Here is a 24,634-nt window from a genome sequence, read left to right as displayed (position 1 = left end):
AAAGCAACTACGTACTCTATTCCAAACTTTAAAATGGAAAGCGTAATGCTGGTGGTCAACAAAAGACTGTCTCCAGGCAAATCTAAAAAAAATGTAGTATAAACACCGACAACTGGGAAACACTGGCCTGTGAGCACTCCAGTAGGAGAACAGCCTTTACCAAAGGTGTCCTGGGTTTTGAAGACACTCGAACTCAGGACGCAAGGGAGAAATGTGCTAAAAGGAAGGCACGCTTGGCAAATCCACACCGTGATCAACTCCCACCCGGGAATCAATGTCCCCACTGTGGAAGGCTGTGTGGGTCCAGAACTGGCCTCCACAGTCACTTGCGGACTCACTGTTCAAACCGTGTTTATGGAAGACAATCTTACTTGGCTACGAAGGATCGCAACAGAAGAAGAAGAAGCAGCTCTGGCCTACACAGTCGGAGGCACCGTCTGAAAACCAGTTGATGGAAACCACAGGAGGGGATAGGGACCTTGTTTGGTCAGATCCTGCTTCCAGGTTTCCCATTGGGGCATCTGGCTGGATACTGTGAGAACACAGGTGGGCTTCTCTTGTGTTCTCATGTGCTGGGATTTCATTTATCTGCGCCTGCTTGCACTGGGAGTGGGTGTGGAGAGCTGTGGCTCATCCGAGTCGAGTCATCCGTCTTCACCTCCTTCTCTCCCACAGCACCATAACTCATTCCTGCCCCATGAGGTCACACCAGGCCACACATAAGCATCACGGGCTGTGTCAGAATAAGGTCTAGAACAGAGCTTTCCAAACTGTGCGTCGCTAGAAAGGGGTTATCTTAACCTCCTGTTCGCTTGTGAAACTGAATTACTGTGTCACGAAATGATGTGTGTCTATAAAGCACAACATGAAAAGTTGGTGGACCAGAGACTTGCGTTAAAAATGAAACAGAATGAAGGAATGAAGACTAGGGCTCTGAAGAGGTGAGGTTCCTGCAGCCCAGCTGGCCTATGAATCGTTCCGGAACATGCAGAGCTGCCCGGATAAGGGTGGTTGGTAAAGATTGTATAATGTATACGGAAGAGAGGGACGAGAGGGTGAAAATTAAACAGGTGGAAATTAAAAACCGAAAAGCAAAGCTGTAAAATAGGGACATAGAATAAGTACTGGTTAAAACAGGGGTCAGCAAACTTTTTCAGCAGGGGGCCGGTCTACTGTCCCTCAGACCTTGTGGGGGGCCAGACTATATGTTGGGGGGGGGGGGGAATGAACGAATTCCTATGCCCCACAAATAACCCAGAGATGCATTTTAAATAAAAGGACACATTCTACTCATGTAAAAACATGCTGATTCCTGGACTCTCCGCAGGCCAGATTGAGAAGGCGATTGAGCTGGATCCGGCCCCCGGGCCTTAGTTTGCCTACCCAGGGGTTAAAATAACAAAGTCCAAGTAAGAGAATATCAGCCTTATCTAATCATCAGGTATCAGTCCAGATTTGTAAGATTTGGGGCTGTTTCCCATTGACTTGCAAAGACTATCTGAGCTGCCAACATCATACAGAAGAATGGTTCTTTTGACAATATATCTACGTTGGTGTTATAGAAAACATTCGGTAACATTAATCTTGGGCGACGTTTTCTTATTACATCCGTCAAAATGAAATTCCAAAACATCTTGCACCGGTTTATGTTCCCCAATTCAATTCACCAATTTACAATTAGGTGATGCAGAAGGAAACATATTGGGGCCATTTGCAAAGGAGTGCAATACCAGGATAAAGGTTGCGACCTTCTGGGTTCTGTTTCATAACCGGCCCTAAGAGGCGACTGGCTTTAAAAACAGAAACCGTATCTCCCGCTGCCTGCTACGAAAGGCACCATCTGGCGGCCAGAGTGGGGGGGGGCAGGTGAATCCCGAGTGGGAGTCCCTGCAAAGGCCGCCTCCGACACAGGCGAGGATTAGGGGGTTTTAAACCCCATATTTAGCGCTGGATGAAGAGATTACGAGCTGCTGGGCTAATGCCGAAGCCGAGAGCCAATTGGGAATGGCTTTCCCAGAGGGTGGGGACAGATGGGTGCAGGGCAGGGGGGGGTGGAAGCTGCGGGAGTGACCCAGAGACGATGCTGGAAGCAGCCGGGAGCAGAGCAGGAACATTAGGGGTGAACAGCTGATGCTATTTTCGGAAGAGGGGATGATGTGTGGACCGTCTAAAGAGGAAGGACTTTAGCGAAGACCACCTGGGCTGCCACGGTGGTCCCATGGGCAAACCACCATCAGCAACTGAGGCTGCGACGCTGTAACGGCTCTCCTCGACTAACGTGCAGCACCCATCACACAACGGGTGTCAAAAGCTCAGGGACCGCCAGGCGCCAAATTGTGCAGCCTTCTGGAAGAGGGTAGGATCTGCGAGCCACCGGTGACCGACAGCGGGTGGTCGCCAGGGACAAGAGAGATCCCTAGCGCGTCTTTCAAGATGCCAGCCTGAGTCGTCCCTCAAAGAGAGCACTCAAAAGTTGGTTGGGGCTTGTGGTTGCCTCTGCAAGGAGCCGATGGGCCCTTGGCCTGACCCAAAAGGCTCTCCTGTTCTTCTGCTCTTCAAGGACAGCAGCAACACAAGATCCCCAGGGGAGGCCACAGCCCCCTTGACATTTCGGGGAACGCGTTGCGCTTCATGGCCAAGCTCCTGAGCATGGCCACTTTTGTGAGGCTCCTGGTGGCCGAAGCCGAGAGAAGGGTCTCGTTGTTCTTCAAAGCGGAGGAGGCCCAGGAAGTCCCCAGTTTTTTCCTGGACAAGCCCCAGACGGAGAAACTTCTGGAGGAAGGAGAGGTGGGCGGCTTGAGGTACGGCCTGGGCTCCATGCAAGGCTGGCGGGCGCACATGGAAGACGCCCACACCGCTCAGCCCCAGCTGCCCGGAGCCCTGGCCGGCTGGGCTTTCTTTGCCGTGTACGACGGGCACGCGGGCAGCACGGTGGCTCAGTTCTGCGCCAGGCACTTGCTCGGGCATGTGCTGGAGGCCGAGGCCCTGTCCGGCCAGGAGGAGGACCCCGCAGCCGTCAAGGAGGCCGTGCGCGAGGCCTTCCTGGCCATCGACAGGCGCATGGAGGACCTGTCGCGGGCCGAGGCCTGGGAGCACGCCGGCACCACTGCCGTGGCCGTGCTGGTGTCGCCCCGGCACCTCTACTTCATCAACCTGGGCGACTCGAGGGCCCTCCTCTGTCGCTCGGCCGCCGTCACCTTCTACACTGATGACCACAAGCCCACCAAGCCGAGGGAGCGGCGGCGCATCGAGAACGCCGGCGGCACGGTGGTGCTGCAGAGGGTCAACGGGTCGCTGGCTGTCTCCCGGGCCCTGGGCGACTTCGGCTACAAGGCCGTGTCTTGGCGTGGCCCCACCGAGCAGCCAGTGTCCCCCGAGCCCGAGGTCTACCAGCTGGAGCGCTGCCCTGACGAAGACGAGTTCCTGGTGCTGGCCTGTGACGGGGTTTGGGACACCTTTGACAATGCGGGGCTGTGCGCCTTTGTGCGCTCGCGACTCTGCCTCACCGGCAGCCCGCGGGACGTCTGCGAGTGCGTGCTGGACTCCTGCCTCTACAAGGTGAGGGGGGAGGATAGGGTTCTCACTTAGAATCATAGAATTGTAGAGATGGAAGGGGCACCCAGGGGTCATCTATTCCAACCCCCTGCAATGCAGGGATCTCAGCTGAAGCATCCGTGACAGGTGACCATCCAACCTCTGCTTCAAAACCTTCCCAGGGGCTTTCAGTATCGTGGAAATTGCGGCCAACTAGATTTCTAGAAGGGACTCGGGTGGTGCTGTGGGTTAAACCACAGAGCCTAGGACTTGCCAATCAGAAGGTCGGCGGTTCGAATCCCCGTGACGGGGTGAGCTCCCGTTGCTCGGTCCCTGCTCCTGCCAACCTAGCAGTTCGAAAGCATGTCAAAGTGCAAGTAGATAAATAGGTACCACTCTGGCGGGAAGGTAAACGGTGTTTCCGTGCGCTGCTCTGGTTCGCCAGAAGCGGCTTAGTCATGCTGGCCACATGACCCGGAAGCTGTACACCGGCTCCCTCGGCCGATGAAGCGAGATGAGTGCCGCAACCCCAGAGTCGGCCGCGACTGGACCTAACAGTCCCTTTACCTTTACCTTTAGATTTCTAGATGTCTCAGATTATTGAGATTGAGGCCTATAGGAAGGAAGTTGAGCAGTTGAGGGAGTGATGCAAGAAAAACAACTTACTCCTTAACTTAAAGAAAACAAAAAAGATTATTGTGGACTTTAGGAAACGTAAATTAAATATTTAGCCACTCATTATTGAGGGGAAGTGTGTGGAACAGCACTCGGTGTTTCAGTTTCTGGGAATGGAGTTGAGAGATGACCTAACCTGGGGAGAAAACAGTAAAGACCTGATGAAGAGAGCACAGCAGAGGTTATATTTTCTGAGAATCCTCTGGAAAAATAATCTCTCAAAGGACCTGTTGATGGCATTTTACCATTGTGCTGTGGAGAGTGTATTAACTTATGGTCTGTGTGTGTGGTTTGGGAGCTGCACGGTCAGGGGGAAAACAACGCTGTCCAGGGTTGTAAAGACTGCGGAGAGAATAATTGGGTGCACTCTTCCCACCTTGGATCAAATCTACGCTTCCAGGTGCCATAAGAAAGCTGCAGAGATAGCGCAGGATAGTGCACACCCCGGAAATAATCTCTTTCAGCTTCTGCCTTCTGGAAAAAGGTATAGGGTTATAAAGATCAGGACTAGCCGCCTGAGAAACAGTTTCTATCCAAATGCGATTTTGGTTTTAAACGCAGTGTAAAGTAGTCTCTATGGGAGTATATTGTGTTTAATTATGGGGTATCAGAGTTTTTAGGGGGCTAACTTGGCTGGGATAGCAGGCTTGTTGGGTTTTGAATGTCTGATGTAGATTTTTTCAGTTTCATTGTTCTGTATGGGACAATGTCAATAAAAATTATCGTATCGTATAGATTCCTGCATTGAAGGGGGTTGGACTACTTAGCCCTCGGGGTCCTTTCCAGCAATACAATTCTTTGATTCTAATGACAGTGTTGGAAGGGGCACCCAGTGCCCATCTAATCCAACCCCCCCCCCATTATTATTGATGCCTTTGAAAAACACAAAATAAATAAAACACATTACACGGTTAAAATAATTATTAAAACCAGACAAGCGTTTGCTCCCCTGATAAAATGCACGGTAACTTACCATCCCTTACAAATGTTTCTGCGGTGGTGATAACACCAGGGCTGCAGGTTCGAACCCTGTATGGGACAACATTTCAGGGGGTTGGACTAGATGATGTTCAAGGCCCCCTTCCAACTCTACATTTCTGTGATTCTACGAGTCCTTAAAATTGCCACTTTAAAGGCAAAACAGGCCTCTTTCTCAGAGGTGTATGGAGACCTGTCCCTTAATAAAAAGTTGGATATCCAATTGACCTCCCAGCTGGGAGATGTAAATCATTGAACAAGGCTGCTCCTAAGTTTTCGTAGCTTGAGCAAACCAGTAAGTGGGGTAAATCATAAGGCATGCTACCTCCGAATGGGAGGACTCTGGAATCCGGAAATAGCATCCTTCAGCTAGGGCAAGTTGAATAGAAAGGAACCGCAGAACTTCCAAAGGCTTTTCCTCATTCCCCGGCAAGAATGCAGGGATCACAGCTAAAGCATCCCTGACAGATGGCCTTCCAACCTCTGCTTAAAAAGCTCCAATGATGGAGAGCCCTCTGGCTGAACTTTCGAAGAGTTCGTTCCACTGTCAAATAGCTCTTGCAGCCAGACAGTTCTTCCCGAAATAGTGACAGGAGGTGCGTCTTTTTAGAGCCACCTTATTTTGACGATGGCAAGGTGTTCTAAATTTTGTTTAATATTGTGATTTGATCCCATAACCCACCCTGGGACCTTAGGGGGAAGGGCAAGTAACCACAGAAATGTTGTTGTTGTTGTTTAGTCGTTTAGTCGTGTCCGCCTCTTCGTGACCCCCTGGACCAGAGCACGCCAGGCACTCCTGTCTTCCACTGCCTCCCGCAGTTTGGTCAAACTCATGCTGGTGGCTTTGAGAACACTGTCCCACCATCTCGTCCTCTGTCTTCCCCTTCTCCTTGTGCCCTCCATCTTTCCCAACATCAGGGTCTTTTCCAGGGAGGCTTCTCTTCTCCTGAGGTGGCCAAAGTCTTGGAGTCTCAGCTTCAGGATCTGTCCTTCCAGTGAGCACTCAGGGCTGATTTCTTCAGAATGGATAGGTCTGATCTTCTTGCAGTCCATGGGACTCTCAAGAGTCTCCTCCAGCACCAGAATTCAAAAGCATCCATTCTTCGGCGATCAGCCTTCTTGATGGTCCAGCTCTCACTTCCATACATCACTACTGGGAAAACCATAGCTTTAGCTATACGGACCTTTGTTGGCAAGGTGATGTTTCTGCTTTTTAAGATGCTGTCTAGGTTTGTCATTGCTTTTCTCCCAAGAAGCAGGCGTCTTTTAATTTCATGATTGCTGTCACCATCTGCAGTGATCATGGAGCCCAAGAAAGTAAAATCTCTCACTGCCTCCATTTCATAGAATTACAGAGTTGGAAGGGAACCCCAGGGGTCATCCAGTCCAACCCCCTGCAATGCAGGGATCGCAACTCCTTGAAAGGAAAGTAAAAACTACTCCCCTTCCCCAGAATGAAAATTAAAGTATTAAGGAGGCTGAAGAAATAATAATAATAATAATAATTGTTAAGTTGTGGGTGAACATATCAGACGACACAGCGATTCTTCAAACAGCTCTTGTTTATTCACAGGCCAGAACAGAACTGAACTGAAGGGTTCAGTCAGCCTGCTTATATAGAGCTCTAGTACAACGTAACTGTAACAATTTTCTAAAACTATCCAATCACTTTTGATCCCTTATTTGCATAACTATCTACAGTATCCCCCTGCTGGCCCAGGGTGAGAACTTCAGTACATAACAATAATAATAATAAATTATTACAAAGAAATAATAATAATAATAATAATAATAATAATAATAATAATAATAATAATTTATTTTTATTATTATTTGATAGTGTTTATTATACAAACCATTAGAAGTAAATTTACACAGCTATTAATTATAGAAAGTGGCATCAAGTCTTGGCACTGCCATACTGTGTAACACAGTTTAAGTTAGTAGAGAAAGGCATGATTCCATTTTAAGGCATGCATTTTAAGGCATTGCATTCCATATTTTCCCTTCAGCTCTTCCACTTTTTTAATATATGCTTTCATTGCATCTTCTTTGGACATTCCTTTCAAGGAATTCCAGGCGTCCCACTTGGCCTTCCCTTTGAAATCAAGCATCCCAGGGCGGTCTGTATTTACATCTCCAACTGCGGCCTGCTTGTAATGGCTGTAGATATCTGTTGGTTGGGTCTTCAGCTTCTTGACTTCTTCTGCAGCTTTTTCAAACTCTGCCTGTGCCATGAATCATAGAATCATAGAATCATAGAATCCTAGAGTTGGAAGAGACCACAAGGGCCATCGAGTCCAACCCCCTGCCAAGCAGGAAACACCATCAGAGCACTCCTGACATATGGTTGTCAAGCCTCTGCTTAAAGACCTCCAAAGTAGGAGACTCCACCACACTCCTTGGCAGCAAATTCCACTGTCGAACAGCTCTTACTGTCAAGAAGTTCTTCCTAATGTTTAGGTGGAATCTTCTTTCTTGTAGTTTGGATCCACTGCTCCGTGTCCGCTTCTCTGGAGCAGCAGAAAACAACCTTTCTCCCTCCTCTATGTGACCTCCTTTTATATATTTGAACATGGCTATCATATCACCCCTTAACCTCCATGGTTGCAGAAGCGCGCAGTGACGTCCTCCCGATGCAACAAAAGGCTGAACTGCGCCCGTTCATATTAATTTATTATTTATACCCCGCTCATCTGGCTGAGTTTCCTCTGTAAGCTGGACGGTAAACCAACCAACCCAAGTTTAGAGGAACCTGAGATCTTCCTGGCTTAACTGGATCTGTGGGACTCTCTGCATTCAGTTTTAAGATTGCTGCTGCCCTTTTCCTTCTCCTGCTGGGCATTCATCTCCATTCCTGGGCCCAGCCATGATTAACACACATCAGCCTCCTCCCCCAAGGGCTTAAGGAAGCAGCTGCCAACTGAGGGCACTGGAGGTGCAGGATTAGTGAAGCAGGACAGTGGAGCGTCAAGCAGCCGTTTAGGAGGAGCAAGAAAGGTGAGCTTGTTAAGGAGCTGCGGTCCGTAGAGCATCTTGAAGGAGGTTAAAGCAGCAGGTGAGGGGAACAGGTGTCCCTCCGAATTTCACTGGGCTCCAGGGAACTGTCCTGCCCCTGCTTTAAAGAAAACGGAAAAGATAAGCTATAGAATCTCATAATTGTAAAGTTAGGAGGGCCCTCCAAAGGTCATCCAGTCCAACCCCTGCAATGCAGGAGTCACAGTTCCACAGGCAGGGCGTTCCAAAGGGCGGGTGCCACTACCAAGAAGTCCCTCTGCCTGGTTCACTGTAGCTTGGCTTCTCGCAGCAAGGGAACCGCCAGAAGACCCTTGGAGCTGGATCTCAGTGTCTGGGCTGAATGATGGGGGTGGAGACGCTCCTTCAGGTATACTGGACCGAAGCCGTTTAGGGCTTTCAAGGTCAGCACCAACACTGATGCTATTAAAAATGCTATTAAAAAAACTGCACATTCTCACTTTCTTTGCACCATGCATAACTGTGCACACCTCTAACATGCTGTCTGCACCCCCAAAATACGTGCCCTTTTTCTCTGCTAAAAAACCCTCCAGATATTGCAACTTTTCCTCCTATAAGGAGTCAAAGCATTGACTGTAAACAGACTGGGCTGGCTCTGTCTTGTGCATCTGGGAGGAAGGAAACGGATCTGAGATGTTTGTCCTGGGAGAATATGGTCCTCCAGGTTGAAGAAGATGGTTGTCACCCTTGCAAAACAATTGCTTTGCTAAGCAGGCGGGAGGACACAATCCTCAGACGACTCTACGCCATAGCTGTCAAGCACCCCTTATTTGGCGGGACAGTCCCTTATCCCAGCGCCATGTCCCACTGCTGTCCCTTATTGATGAGGCTTCGTTTGGCTGCTGGCTGGGCTTTCTGCCTTTGGCTCAGAGGGGCTCAGAAGTTGAACATAGTCAGCCAATTGGTACCAAAGAAGGATAGAACTTTTTTATGTATGCTACAACAGCTGCAAGAATTCTCATTGCAAAGTATTGGAAGATACAACATCTACCCACTTTGGAAGAATGGCAGATGAAGGTGATAGACTATATGGAATTGGCAGAAATGACTGGCAGAATCCGAGATCAGGGAGAAGAGTTGGTGGAAGAAGACTGGAGGAAATTTAAAGATTACTTACAGAAATATTGTAAAATTAATGAATGTTAGAATGATGTTGGATAGAAATTAAGTGGTTTCCAGCTGTAATGCTTTAAGAGAATATGAAACAAAGGTCTATAAATGGGTAAAAGCTTAATGGTAAGGATTTGCTGAACTAATAAATTTAAGTGGAATACAAAAAAGGGGAGGTATGAGGAGGTCCGGGGAAATAAGCTTAAGGAAAATAAGAAACGGAAAATTAATGTGTTTTTAACTGTTTTTATTTTGCATTTTTCTTTTTCTTTTTTCATTTTTATTGTAATGTGTGAAAAAAATCTTAATAAATATCTTATAAAAAAATGAAGCTGAACATACCTGTGCTCTGAAAATCCCTTATTTTGGCTGCTGATCCCTTATTTTCGAGGCTGCTGGTCCCTTATTTTCAAATCCTGTAAGTTGACAGGTATGCTCTACGCTCTCCCTGCAGGGCAGCCGTGACAACATGACCTGCATCGTGGTCTGCTTCCCAGCTGCCCCGGGCGTCTCCCAGGAGGCCTTGCAGAAGGAGCAGGAGCTGGACGCTTCTCTGGAGAAGAGGGTGGCAGGTGCGTACGCTGTTGGCGCTGTGACGGAGTGGGGCCTGGGAGGCCTCGTTGGCCGCTGGCAAAAGGAAGGAGTGGGATTTTGAGAACGGGGAGGAAAAATAACTGAAGGGAAAGTAGTGCTGTGAGGTTTTGGGGCGGGGTCAGTTTGGATGATGCCCTGGGTCCCTTCCAGTTCTTGGGTACCCAAGTGAGGGTTGGAATCTAACAGAGGAATCTGTGGGTGAGCTACTCAGACAGGTTTCTTTGCACAACAATGAGCTAAAGCATGGGTAGGCAAACTAAGGCCTGGGGGCTGGATCTGGCCCAATCGCCTTCTAAATCCAGCCCGCAGACAGTCCGGGAATCAGCATGTTTTTACATGAGTAGAACGTGTCCTTTTATTTAAAATGCATCTCTGGGTTATTTGTGGGGCCTGCCTGGTGTTTTTACATCAGTAGAATGTGTGCTTTTATTAAAAATGCATCTCTGGGTTATTTGTGGGGCATAGGAATTTGTTCACCCCCCCCAAAAAAAAATAGTCTGGCCCCCCCACACGGTCTGAGAGATGGTGGACTGGCCCATGGCTGAAAAAGCTTGCTGGCCCCTGACATAGTCCATCACAGGGGTCAGCAAACCTTTTCACCAATCGCCTTCTATTTGGCTTGCAGACAGTCCGGGAATCAGCATGTTTTTACATGAGTAGAATGTGTCCTTTTATTTAAAATGCTTCTCTGGGTTATTTGTGGGGCATAGGAATTCGTTCATTTCCCTCCCCCCCCCAAAAAAATAGTCTGGCCCCCCACAAGGTCTGAGGGACAGTGGACCGGCCCCCTGCTGAAAAAGTTTGTTGACCCCTGAGCTAAAGCGTCCTCACCTGCATCCCAAAAGGATAAGCTAGGTTGCAAGAGTTGCAAGGCCCCCCAGGATAACGGGTGGGACTGTCCTTCAGCTCCCTCACCTGTCTGAACAATAGCCAGTGCTTTGCGGTGTGAGCTGAGCTGGAAGGAGGCTGGAAGCTGGAGACACAGAGTCTTGCTTGCTCTGTGCTGGATCTCAAGACTAATGGAGACACAAGATCTGTAGGGCTGCGAACGCCACGAGCCCTCCAGACTAGACTCAGGTTATTCATATGGATAAATGAAACCATATATACTAAAGACACCACAGTTTCCGCTGCCAAGGTGAAATATACTCAGAGTCGAGAGTGGATTTCATGCTCTTTATTCAGCTCATAGCGGTGAGGAGGAATGCAAGTTCCCCCAGAATGTCTGCTTTATATACATTATTTACACAATGGGCTCCATGTGATTGGCTAATTCCAGGATTCTCCTGTAGGCCAATCAGGTTGCAGATTCACTTCCACCTGGAGCTGGATTGGGTGGCTCCTGTGGACTAATCAGACTGCTGCATTCTGAATCCTATTGATCTAGGACCAATCAAACTGCTGCACTCTGAATCCTATTGATCTAGGACCAATCAGACTGCTGCACTCTGCGTCCTATTGTTCTAGGACCAATCAGACTGCTGCATTCTGATTTCTATTGTTCTAGGACCAATCAGACTGCTGCACTCTGAGTCCTATTGTTCTAGGACCAATCAAACAGCTGCATTCTGGATCCTATTGATCTAGGACCAATCAGACTGCTGCATTCTGGATCCTATTGTTCTAGGACCAATCAGACTGCTGCATTTTGGATCCCATTCAACTCAGTACATAACACAAGGACACCGTTTTGTTTGGCTTGGTGGTCTACATGCAGTGCTATAGATCTGAGAAGCCGAGCTCGGAGCTTAGGCAAGAAAGAGTGTTGCAAAGTTACACAGGTCTTGCAAAGGTGCAGCTCAGGTTCTACAAGGCTTGTGCCAAACAGCAGGTGGGGGAGCTGTGCTCTTTTGCATAGGGCTCTGTTTTGATCATTCGAACTCTCGTCCTTCGGTGCCTGTTCTGCAGACTCAAATAAAGATAATAATAATAATAATAATAATAATAATAATAATAATAATAATAATAATAATATTTTATTTATACCTCACCCTTCCCGGTTCAGGGTGGCTAACAACAAATTTAAAACACTTACCGTATTTTTCGCTCTATAACACGCACCCGACCATAACACGCACGTAGTTTTTAGAGGGGGAAAATCCGTAGGCATGCCACCCGTAGGCATTCCCTCCATAACACGCACAGACATTTCCCCTTACTTTCTAGGAGGAAAAAAGTGAGTGTTATGGTGCAAAAAATACGGTAATTGATGCAACAAAAAAACAGCATAAAATACCATATAAAATGTGAATAACAATAAATCAATTTAGTGGGAAAATCCATCCAGTAAACATTAGATGATCACCAGGGCTAGCTGGCTAAATTAGTCCTACTTGGGCCAGCGTGGAGACCAGGGGAGAATTAGCTGTGGGATCCCAGAGCGGGTAATCTTCATAAAAAGGGGAGGGGGACGGAAGGAAGGGGAATAAAAGATCAGGCTAAGTTCAAGTTCAAAGCCAGGTGGAATAGCTCTGTCTTACAGGCCCGGCGGAAGGAGGTTAAATCCTGCAGGGCGCTGGTCTCAGGGGACAGAGCATTCCACCAGACTGGAGCCACCACTGAGAAGGCCCTGGCCCTGGTGGAGGATAGTCTGACTTCCTTAGGGCCCGGAACCTCTAAACTATTATTATTCATGGACCCGTTGTGTCTGAATGGGGGGATGGGGACCTAGAAGTCACTCGTGGGGCAATTATCCGCCATTGAGGTAACCAGCCCCTCCACTTCTCCCACCCCACCCCAAATCTCACCCCAGAGCTTTACGATGAACTACTGGAACAGGAAGGGGGTCCCAACCTCGTCTCCGTCTTCCAACGTCTGGCTACAGAGGCGAACCCTAACCTTCCCCCTGGGGGAGGCCTGGCTAGCAAGTAAGTATGATGATCTCCCTCCCCATTCCCTGGGAATCACCCGCCCCCACCCCGCTCTCATATCTGCAGGGGGGTCCGTTTCTTCTAGGTGCACTCCAGAAAGAAAGATCACCAGCTTTCGAAACCTAAAGGATTCCGGGGCCTGGGCGGGGCTTCTGGGCCGGTGGGTGGAGCCAAGTACAGACCTGTGGGTGGAGTTTGGGGCGGGGTCCAGATGATGATGATGATTTATTGAATTTATATCCAGTGGTACCTTGGGTTACATACGCTTCAAGTTACATAAGCTTCAGGTTACAGACTCTGCTAACCCAGAAATAGTACCTCGGGTTAAGAACTTTGCTTCAGGATGAGAACAGAAATTGTGCTCTGACGGCGTGGCAGCAGCGGGAGGCCCCATTAGCTAAAGTGGTGCTTCAGGTTAAGAACAGCTTCAGGTTAAGAATGGATCTCCGGAAGGAATTAAGTACTTAACCTGAGGTACCACTGTACCGCCCTATACCCGGAGGTCTCAGGGCAGTTCACAGAAAAGATCAACTTAAAAACCAATATAAATATAGAACCAAAATAAAAGTAGGAACCCAATAACCAGCTCCATCTGGTACGCAGGATGAGACCCTCCCTGCCCACAGATTGTCTTGCCAGAGTGGTGCATGCTCTGGTTATCTCCCGCTTGGACTACTGCCATGCGCTCTCCGTGGGGCTACCTTTGAAGGTGACCTGGAAACTGCAATTAATCCAGAATGCGGCAGCTAGACTGGTGACTGGGAGCGGCCCCTGAGACCACATAACATGTCTTGAAAGACCTACATTGGCTCCCAGTACGTTTCCAAGCACAATTCAAAGTGTTGGTGCTGACCTTTAAAGCCCCAAACGGCCTTGGTCCAGTATACCTGAAGGAGCGTCTCCACCCCCATTGTCCAGCCCAGACACTGAGGTCCAGATCCGAGGGCCTTCTGGTGGTTCCCTTACTAAGAGGAGCCAAGTTACAGGGAACCAGGCACAGGGCCTTCTCGGTGGTGGCACCCACCCTGTGGAACACCCTCCCATCAGATGTCAAAGCGATAAACAACTACCTGACATTTAGAAGACATCTGAAGGCTGTCCTGTTCAGGGAGGTTTTTAATGACTGATGTTTTATTGTATTTTTAATCTTTGTTGGAAGCCGCCCAGAGTGGGTAGGGTACAAATAAATTATTATTATTATTATTATTATTATTATTATTATTATTATTATTACACCCCCCAAAAAAGAACCACATTTTAAAAGGGCTTGGACTACATCTGATTTGTCAAGAAAGGCCATTTTCAGGCTTAGCCTAAATTGAGAAAAGTCGGTGCCCCCTAATCCCAGTCCTGTGGCCGTGTTTGCTCGGTGGTTGTATGAAAAGCACTCTGTTTATGCTCAGAAGCTTTTCTTTCTGCAAAGAAAGGAGGGCAAAGCGGCTTGGGGTACCAGAAGCTAGTGACCACCTTGTTCCTCTCACAGGAGAGCTGTGATCATGGAGGCTTATCAGCGGGCGAAGCAGAGTCGCGAGGAGCAAGAAATGCCGGTAAGAAACCCCCGGATCTTATTGAACTGTGTGTAGGAGTTGGAAGGGAGTCCAGAGGGTCATGGAGGGCAACCCCTTTGTTCTCCTCGTGGCACCACCACACCAGACAACTGGGTTTGAAGCCTGGGAAATTCGGGGCAGGTAAAAGAACATCATGTGGCAGAATTGAACTACGGAACTCCCTGCCACTTGAGGCAGTGATGGCCACGGACTTGGATGGCTTTAAAAGAGGATGGGGCAAATCCATGGAGGAGGAGAGGCTCTTGGTCGCTCCTAGCTAGGATGGCTCTGCTCTCTGTTCCCATAACCTGGGGAGAAAACAGCAAAGACCTGATGAAGAGAGCACAGCAGAGGTTATATTTTCTGAGAATCCTCCGGGAAAACAATCTCTCAAAGGACCTGTTGATGGCATTTTACCATTGTGCTGTGGAGAGTGTATTAACTTATGGTCTGTGTGTGTGGTTTGGGAGCTGCACGGCCAGGGAAAAAACAATGCTGTCCAGGGTTGTCAAGACTGCGGAGAGAATAATTGGGTGCACTCTTCCCACCTTGGATCAAATCTACGCTTCCAGGTGCCATACGAAAGCTGCAGAGATAGCGCAGGATAGTGCGCACCCGGAAATGATCTCTTTCAGCTTCTGCCTTCTGGAAGAAGGTACAGGGTTATAAAGACTAGGACTGGCCGCCTGAGAAACAGTTTCTACGCAAATGCAATTCTGGTTCTAAAGGCAGCATAAGGAGTCGCTATAGTATATTGTATTTTAAAATGGGGTATCAGAGTTTTTAGGGGGCTAACCAGGTTGGGATAGCGTAGGGGGCTAACCAGGTTGGGAACGTGTCCAGAGGAGGGCAACCAAAATGGTCAAAGGCCTGGAAATGGTGCCTTATGAGGAACGGCTAAGGGAGCTGGGCATGTTTAGCCTGGAGAAGAGGAGGTTAAGGGGTGATATGATAGCCATGTTCAAATATATAAAAGGATGTCACATAAAGGAGGGAGAAAGGTTGTTTTCTGCTGCTCCAGAGAAGCGGACACGGAGCAATGGATCCAAACTACAAGAAAGAAGATTCCACCTAAACATTAGGAAGAACTTCCTGACAGTAAGAGCTGTTCGACAGTGGCATTTGCTGCCAAGGAGTGTGGTGGAGTCTCCTACTTTGGAGGTCTTTAAGCAGAGGCTTGACAACCATATGCCAGGAGTGCTCTGATGGTGTTTCCTGCTTGGCAGGGGGTTGGACTCGATGGCCCTTGTGGTCTCTTCCAACTCTAGGATTCTATGATTCTATGAACTTTGGCTGCTCGCATTCCGACACAATTTCCCACACTGTTTCTGCTCATGGTGCTCCAACCAAGTTCTTATTTCTCCCTGCCCTTCTTTGTTTCAGGCCCCCAGTGCGAATGCTGCCTCGGATTGAACGCTCTGCTGTGCAGATTGGACCACAGATGCCGAGACATCATTTTTGCGAAAGAGAGCAGGCTGGGGAAGCAAATCTGACCAGGATTTCTGGGCAAACTTAGGAAGCCGGATGGCAATGGATGGGGTGGGGCGAGTCGGATTGGGGCCACCACAGCCCCCTTTCCCCACTGCCCCCAGGGTGGAAAACACCATCTGGACTGAGCGGAACAGCTGGCACTCAAGACAAAGGCAGTCCATGTTAGAACAGATCACGTGTTTTGTTTCTTGCCTGGACATGATTTTTGCTTCTTTTTTGAATTTGCATTTTATTTATTTGTTAACATTCTTATATCACATCGGTAAACGTCATATTACGTTACAGGATTTACTATAATTTCCAACATGTATACAAAAATTATATACAAATTTTATATACCTAGAAAGAAAATGAAACAAAAAAGGAAGAACAAAGAGAAAAAACAAAAACAAAATTTCCCCCCAAAATCATATACATTCCAACACTCTAGACTTCCTGTCTATACCGTTGTATATTCCTTTTTTACATGAATGTACTCTTACTATTGTATATTTCTTTACATTTTATCTAATATATTCCTATATCAATATGTGCTCTTAGTCTTATTTCTCAACTCAGTCTCACTCCCACGTCAATCAAATGCTAGCATAGATAGCAAAACTTTACTGTATTGTTTTATATCTATCCCACTTTTCCATAAATTTTTGTTTTGAAGAAGAAGAAGAAGAGTTTGGATTTGATATCCCGCCTTTCACTCCCCTTCAGGAGTCTCAAAGCGGCTAACAATCTCCTTTCCCTTCCTCCCCCATGGCAAACACTCTGTGAGGTGAGTGAGGCTGAGAGACTTCAAAGAAGTGTGACAGGCCCAAGGTCACCCAGCAGCTGCATGTGGAGGAGCGGAGACGCGAACCCAGTTACCCAGATTACGTGGCTACCGCTCTTAACCACTACACCACACTGGCTCTCTTTTGGATTGCCTCTCAGAATATTTGTTAACTGCTTTTAAAGTTTTGCTTCTTTAACACTGCATTCCAACAGGAAAGACTTGCAAGAATCATCCCCACCCCTGGAATTTATCAGAATTATGCAGCCTGTATAATTCAGTGCCTCTCAAACTTGGGTCTCCAGCGGTTGTTGACTACAAATCCCATCATCCCTGAGTACTGGTCATGCTAGCTATGGATGATGGGAGTTGTAGTCCAACAACAGCTGAAGACCCAAGTTTGCAAAGCACTGTGTAGACCAGAGGTCTGCAACCTAAGGCCCATGGGCCACAAGCAGCCTACGGGGGTCGTTTAACCAGCCCACTTTTGTCGTTTAGTCGTGTCCGCCTCTTCGTGACCCCCTGGACCATAGCACACCAGGCACTCCTGTCCTCCACTGCCTCCCACAGTTTGGTCAAAACTCATGTTAGCAGCTTCAAGAACACTGTCCCACCATCTCATCCTCTGTTGTCTCCTTCTCCTTGTGCCCTCCATCTTTCCCAACATCAGGGTCTTTTCCAAGGAGTCTAATCATGAGGTGGCCAAAGTCTTGGAGCCTCAGCTTCAGGATCTGTCCTTCCAGGGAGCACTCAGGGCTGATTTCCTTCAGAATGGAGAGGTTTGATCTTCTTGCAGTCCATGGGACTCTCAAGAGTCTCCTCCAGCACCAGAATTCAAAAGCATCAATTCTTCGGCGATCAGCCTTCTTTATGGTCCAGCTCTCGCTTCCATACATCACTACTGGGAAAACCAGAGCTTGAACTATACGGACCTTTGTTGGCAAGGTGATGTCTCTGCTTTTTAAGATGCTGTCTAGGTTTCTCATTGCTTTTCTTCCAAGAAGCAGGCGTCTTTTAATTTCTTGGCTGCTGTCACCATCTGTGGTGATCATGGAGCCCAAGAAGTAAAATCTCTCACTGCCTCCATTTCTTCCCCTTCTGTTTGCCAGGAAGTCCCCAAACCGAGCTGTGCACTCGGCAAGTCCCGGTGCGCTGTGCTAAACCGGTGCAACGCAACACAGGGACTTGCTTCTGCGGTGCTGAAAATTGCGTCTGATGCCAGAAAACGTGGGTGCGGACTCAATCCGGCCCACGGAGGGATATCCGCTGGAGTGAACCGGTCCAGGCAAGGTAAACCTTGCTGACCCCTGGAGCAGATGATGTCAACACAAGTCTTTGGGTTGCTAATACGGTCCTTGGCTGGGCAGGTTTCTAATATTTTTGCTCCATTCAGCAAAATTTGCACCAGCCTTTGTTTCTTTGTTTATTATTTCACAAGATTCATACATTGCTTGGTTGCAGGGACGGGGAAGGGACACCTAAAAGCAGTTTACAAAGAGAATGAAACAACAGCATTGTCAGTAAGAGCAACTTTTTAAAACATTCAGAAGATAAAACCAGCAAGAAACTAAAAGCAGATCAAAACATGCATTGACGTTCTACACATCTGGAGAGGCTTGCCCTAAACAGGTGCCAAAAACACAACAGTGAAAGTTCCTGCCTGATGCAAAATGCAGGGAGTTCCATAGGTGCTGCCACAAAAAATGTCAATTTCTTACAAATCTGGAACGGGTGTTACATGTGGCACTTGGAACAGTGCCGGTTCCGGAGATCGTAGCGGTTGAGTGGCCGTATTTCAGGTAAGGCGAAATATCTTGAGAACATCCCCTTTGTGAGGAAGGCCTGCCATTCTTCCCCCTTTCACAGCCAGGGGGCGCTGCAACCGCGAGCAAAGCCCTTCCCTAAAGTCATACCAGGCATCCCCAAACCCGGCCCTCCAGGTGTTTGGGGACTACAATTCCCATCATCCCTGGCCACCGGTCCTGTTAGCTAGGGATGATGGGAGTTGTAGTCCCAAAATAGCTGGAGGGCCAAGTTTGGGGATGCCTGAGTTATACTATGCCATGGGTAGGCAAACTAACGCCCGGGGGCCGGATCCGGCCCAATCACCTTCTAAATCTGGCCTGCGGGTGGGTGAGGGCACTCTGCACATGTTAGAGACACTTCGCTTATCTGTGCACCCAGGACACTGAAAACAGATTCAGAATTTAGTTCTTCTGGGATCCCTGTGGCTTTCTCATATGATCATCTGCACAGATATCCTTTCCTCTTGTGCAGGTAAGTGGTATTCACAAATATCCAAATATTTAATGTTCAGGAACCTCACAAGTTGTCTCTGAAGCTTCCTTTTTTTTTATTGTACCATATAAGTTTTGTGCTTCCAGGCTTCCACATGACAATTTCTGTGGTGTAATTGGTGAGAGCCTGTCTCAGCTTCTCACATTTCACTACTGTGTGATTGCATGCGAGATTGCATCGTACTGGTCTGAAATCTTCACCCCCTTGTTTGCTTGAATTTCTTCATCCAATATGTTTGTTTCTTACTTCGAGCTCATGACTGTGTACACAGCATAATTCAGCGTCTTCGGGGACAATTATACATTGCTTTTGCTAACGAACCGCCACTTGTTTGCAAATGTTAACACACTGGCAGAAAATGGGGAAGAAACCCCAGGTGCCAAACGAGGAAAGAGAAAAGGCTATGTGCCTGAAAAATACAAATGAGGTTATTGGGCTGGACCTTGTTCCTTAAGGAAATATATTTATTGTAAGGACGCAGAGCAGAAACACTCCAATGCACGTCTTTTGAGCCTGACGGCTGACTTATAAACTCAGTTTCCTGCACAGACTGACCTTTGAATACATTGCTGTGGGTTGTTCAGAATGTGCGAGGGAAATTCAACCCCCAACATTCTTTCAACGGCGCATTTGCTTTACCCCGTATCAGTCCTACGTCAACAATGATAAGTCCTGCTGGACTGACTCGCCAAAGCATTATTCAGGCTGCTCCTGCTCTTTGCGATGGATAGAGACTCGCAATGACGGTACTTCTGTGATGTCACAAAATTCACAATTCGCCACCAGCCCAGCTGCCTCTGAAGTTCCTTCCTGGTTATAAATGCGCAGCTCAAGAAAGGAGGGACTCAGCAACGTGTCATTCCCCCCACAAATTATTTATCATAGTTTTCACAGGGATGCTTTTATTAAGAAAATAAAAAATAATCACGTCTAAGTAACAGATGTGAGAAAAAGGTTCCGCAGCTCAGTAACATAACAACAGGAAAGGAAATTAGCAACGGTTGCCGGAGTCGTCATTTGCCAAACAGATGAATGCAATAATAATAATTAAGGGTTTTATACAGGGCGAAATTGAAAGAGGCATAAGCAGCCTCAGAACAGAAAACCGTCAGCCGTCACCGGAGGCTGATTCTCATCAAGTCAGAGCATGGCTCTGTCGAGGTCAGGTTTGTCCACCCTGTAGACCCTGACTTAAAATTTACAGATTGTTCCCTGTTGAAGGAGAATTACATGAAGATGATGTACAGATGGTACACGACACCAGTGCAGTTAGGGAAAATATACAAAACTAGTTCAAATATATGTAAGGAAAAGGAGGGGACATTTTATCATATGTGGTGGGATTGTAAGGTAATTGAAAAATTTTGGGAAATGATTTACAACAAATTGAAGAAAATGTTCCATTTAACATTTGTTAAAAAACCCGAGGCATTTTTGTTGGGGATTATAGGGAAAGATCTGCCAAAAAAGTTGAAAAACATCTTCATGTATGCGACAACGGCTGCGAGAGTTCTGGTAGCACAAGGATGGAAGACTGAAGAAACCCCAACTAAAGAATCATGGCAAGAAAAATTGACAGACTATGCAGAACTGGCAAAACTGACATACAAGCTACGGGACAAGGATAACTGTGACTTTAAGGATGAATGGGAACCCTTTACAAAGTATCTGAAGACCCAACAAAGCATCAGTGCATGGCTCTGTCGAGGTCAGGTCTGTCCACCCTGTAGGCCTGACTCTGACTGCCAGCAGCTCTCCAGGGTTTTGGGGTGGAGATATTCTCGGCCCTATCTGGAGATGCTGCCAGCCAGAGTCAGGTCTACAGGCTGGACAAACCTGAATCGATATTGAATATTGATATTGAATCGAGCACCACCTGCATGCGAGGAAAATGCGCTTTCCCTGAGCCACAGCCCTATCTCGTATTTTAAAAATCCACCTCTACTGGTCTGTCACCCCCCCACTGTATTACCTGGGTTATGAAGGCGCCCAAAAGATGTTAAAGCAAAGATTATGGGATAATGCACACAGTGACTTGTGATCTCGATCACACGCAGTCTGTAGTCCGCTGGCAGTAGGAGTACAATATGGGCATGTCTTTAAGTTAACATCTTACATGAAAAACCTGACAGTACCAAACTATCGAAGGCTTTTCACCAAAGCCAGACTAAAGGTCTTTCCTTCTGCAGTGTTGGATGGCAGGTTGAGAGGAGTTCTCTACCAGGACAGACTTTGCTGGTGTGCTCAAGACATTGATTCCATAAAACATATTTTGTTGCACTGTGCAAAATATGAGCAGGCCAGGGCTGAACTGAAAAAATTACCCTTGCTGGTACCTTTCCCGGGAAAATCAGAGGTTCACTATGTCAGGTTCCTACTGGAAGACCGGGCAAATGCTAGAACATTAGTGGTGGCAAAGTTTTTATCGGTGGTTGCAAGAACCAATGATCCCTATTATTCTGAACAAAATGCTTGTTTAACCTGGAGGTAGGCTGTATGAATTGTGTATTGCTTTGTAACGATTTGTTGGGTCTCTGGACCGTTATAAAGATTGTTGTTGTTTAAAAATGTGGAACAAACTGTGGGGGATAGAATCGTAGAGTTGCGAGAGACACCCGAGGGTCATCCAGTCCAACCCCAACAATGCAAGAGTCACAGCTAAAGAATCTCTGACAGATGACCGCCCAATCTCTGGTTAAAAACCTCCAATGGAGGCATGTCCACCCTTTCCTGAGGGCCATTGCTAAACAGCTCTTACCATCAGAAACGTCTTGCTCACGTTTAGTTGGAATCTCCTTGTCATTTGAAGCCGTTGAGTCTGGCCCTCTCCTGCAGAGCAGTAGGAAACAACCTGGCTCCGTCTTCCACATGGGAGATATTTGGAGATATCCCATCTCCTCTCAGCCTCTTCTTTTAATAATAATAATAATAATAATAAATTTTATTTATATCCCGCCCTCCCCAGCCAAGCCGGGCTCAGGGCGGCTAACAACAATCAAATAAACAATCAAATAATAACACATTCTAAAAATTTTCATTATAAAAATTAGTTAAAATCAAATTGATGGCAACCGATTAAACAAAATTCTGTGCAGGTTGCCAGAGGAGGGAGTCAGGCTGCGCCCTGACCAAAGGCCTGGCGGAACAGCTCTGTCTTGCAGGCCCTGCGGAAAGATGTCAGGTCCCGCAGGGCCCTGGTCTCTTGTGACAGAGCGTTCCACCAGGTTGGAGCCGCAGCCGAGAAGGCCCTGGCTCTAGTTGAGGCCAGCCTAACCTCTCTGAGGCCTGGGACCTTGAGGGTGTTATTATTTGCAGACCGTAGGTTTCTCTGTGGGGCATACCAGGAGAGGCGGTCCCGTAGGTACGAGGGTCCTAGGCCGTATAGGGCTTTAAAGGTTAAAACCAGCACCTTAAACCTGATCCTGTACTCCACCGGGAGCCAGTGCAGCTGGTATAGTACCGGATGAATGTGATCTCGCAGCGAAGACCCCATAAGGAGTCTCGCCGCGGCATTCTGCACCCGCTGGAGTTTCTGGGTCAGTCTCAAGGGCAGCCCCACGTAGAGCGAGTTACAATAATCCAGTCTGGAGGTGACCGTCGCATGGATCACAGTGGCTAGGTGAGGGCGAGAGAGATAAGGGGCCAACTGCTTAGCTTGGCGGAGATGGAAAAATGCCGCCTTTGTTATAGCTGTAATCTGCGCCTCCATAGAGAGGGAGGTATCGAAGATTACACCCAAACTCTTAACGGACGGTGCTGGCACTAATTGCACCCTCGCAAGAGATGGGAGTTGCCCCCTCGATCCCATATCGTCCCGCCCCAGCCAGAGGACCTCTGTCTTCGAAGGATTTAACTTCAACCGGCTCCCACGTAACCATCCAGCCACAGCTTCCAGACATCTGGTCAGTGTGTCTGGGGCCGAGTTAGGATGGCCATCCATCAACAGATAGAGTTGGGTGTCATCAGCATACTGATGGCAACCCAGCCCAAAACTCCGGACAAGCTGGGTGAGGGGGCGCATAAAGATGTTAAAAAGCATCGGGGAGAGAATCGCACCCTGAGGCACTCCACACACCAAGGAGTGACGCGATGACAATTCCCCCCCAAGCGCCACCCTCTGTCCCCGATCAGAGAGAAACGAGCGCAGCCATTGAAGGACTGTGCCCTGGATCCCCACGTCGGCAAGGCGGTGGTCCAGGAGTTCGTGATCGACCATGTCAAAGGCTGCTGACAGATCTAGAAGAATCAGCAGCCCCGACCCGCCTCGATCCAGCTGTCTGCGGAGATCATCTGTTAGGGCGACCAGAGCCGTCTCGGTCCCATGGCCAGCACGGAAGCCGGACTGGAATGGATCCAAAGCAGATGTTTCATCCAGGAACCTACCAAGCTGTTCAGCAACCGCTCTCTCAATCACCTTACCCAGGAATGGAAGATTCGAGACCGGGCGGTAATTGGATAGATCTAAGGGATCTAATGATGTTTTCTTTAAGAGCGGACGCACCACCGCCTCCTTCAGTTCCCCTGGGAATATCCCGGTGCCAAGGGACAAATTGATGATATCCCCCAGGGGGGCCCGCACCTCGTCTGGACACGCTCTAATCAGCCATGACGGGCACGGGTCAAGAGGACAGGTGGTGGGCTTTCTAGCTTGGAGGAATCTGTCCACATCGGCTGGAGATATCCGGTCAAAGTGGTCCAATACTGGACCCGAGGACAGTCGAGGGGCCTCCAGTTCCTTTATTGTATCCAAATTGGCAGGGAGGTCATGGCGGAGCAACAGGACCTTCTCCACAAAAAAGCTCGCAAATGCCTCACAGCTGTGTGTCAGATTGTTATTTAAATTTGGCTGTCCTTCGAGGGACGTTAAAGACCGAATTATACTAAATAATTGTGCCGGGCGAGAGCTAGCGGATGCAATGGAGGCCGAGAAGTAAGACTTCTTAGCGGCCTTCACTGCCATCTCATAGGTTTTCATAAAAGCCCTATAAGATGTTCTTGAGGCTCCGTCACGGGCACCCCGCCATACTCGCTCTAGCCGTCTGAGGTCCCGCTTCATTTTCCGAAGCTCCTCGGTAAACCAGGGGGCCCGGTTTCTGCGGGGTCGCAGAGGGCGCTTAGGTGCGATCTCATCGATGGCTGCCAGGAGCTGGGTATTCCAGCCCTCAACAAGCTCAGTCAATGAGTCGCCAGGGGGAGCAAGGTCCCGCAAGGCCTGACGGAATCTATCAGGGTCCATCAGCCTCCGCGGGCGAGCCCAAATTGGCTCGCCACCTAAGCGGGGTGGGGGTGGAAAATCAATCCTGGCTTTCAGTGCGTAGTGATCAGACCATGGCACCTTCATCGAGGGAGACATGATCACATCTATACCGGCGCCAAAGATCAAATCCAGCGTGTGGCCTGCTTGATGTGTGGGGCCCGAAACAAATTGGGAGAGCCCTAGTGTCGCCATGGAAGACACCAGGTCCAGAGCCTGTGAGGAGGGAGTGGCATCAGCATGGATGTTGAAGTCCCCCAGTACCAATAGGTTGGGGAACTCCAAGGCCCAGCCGGCCACCGCCTCCAACAGGCCTGACAGGGTGGCTGCTGGTGCGCTAGGTGGCCGGTACACCAGGTGAAACATACCCGGCTCCTTCAACCGTTCCTCACCAGGCTTCGTTTTCCAGACCCTTGAGTGTGTGCGTGCGTCAAAGTTTTGCATTGCAAGGACTGAATCATTGAAGTCTCATGTGAAGGACTTG

The 24,634-nt window shown here is 48.3% G+C and overlaps 1 protein-coding gene and 1 pseudogene across 2 annotated transcripts; one reads left to right on the top strand and one right to left on the bottom strand.

Annotated features, from left to right (window-relative positions):
• The first annotated feature begins 1,135 nt into the window (after positions 1-1,135).
• PPM1N (protein phosphatase, Mg2+/Mn2+ dependent 1N (putative)) lies at positions 1,136-15,877 on the top strand. Its single transcript, XM_081200510.1, has 5 exons — positions 1,136-3,558; positions 9,788-9,905; positions 12,680-12,794; positions 14,281-14,344; positions 15,728-15,877. The coding sequence occupies exons 1-5, from the start codon at positions 2,632-2,634 to the stop codon at positions 15,755-15,757; spliced, it is 1,254 nt and encodes a 417-aa protein (XP_081056636.1). The 5' UTR covers positions 1,136-2,631; the 3' UTR covers positions 15,758-15,877.
• On the bottom strand, positions 7,010-7,424 carry LOC308590607 (acyl-CoA-binding protein pseudogene; annotated as a pseudogene). Its single transcript has one exon. The product of its transcript is annotated as an acyl-CoA-binding protein pseudogene (transcript).
• Positions 15,878-24,634: the final 8,757 nt, after the last annotated feature.

Source organism: Podarcis bocagei, assembly GCF_964188305.1.
Source record: "Podarcis bocagei genome assembly, chromosome: 7".
In the NCBI taxonomy this organism is placed as follows: Eukaryota; Metazoa; Chordata; class Lepidosauria; order Squamata; family Lacertidae; genus Podarcis; species Podarcis bocagei.
The sequence above is the reverse complement of the archived record's forward strand: the minus strand, read 5'-3'. Positions and strand labels throughout refer to the sequence as shown.

Excerpts from the sequence above, each read along its gene's own strand:
- PPM1N (XM_081200510.1), top strand. The coding sequence starts at position 2,632 with ATGGCCAAGCTCCTGAGCATGGCCACTTTTGTGAGGCTCCTGGTGGCC. Across the intron at positions 12,795-14,280 it reads GGGGGAGGCCTGGCTAGCAA|GAGAGCTGTGATCATGGAGG; the intron begins GTAAGTATGATG and ends TTCCTCTCACAG. Across the intron at positions 14,345-15,727 it reads GCGAGGAGCAAGAAATGCCG|GCCCCCAGTGCGAATGCTGC; the intron begins GTAAGAAACCCC and ends TCTTTGTTTCAG.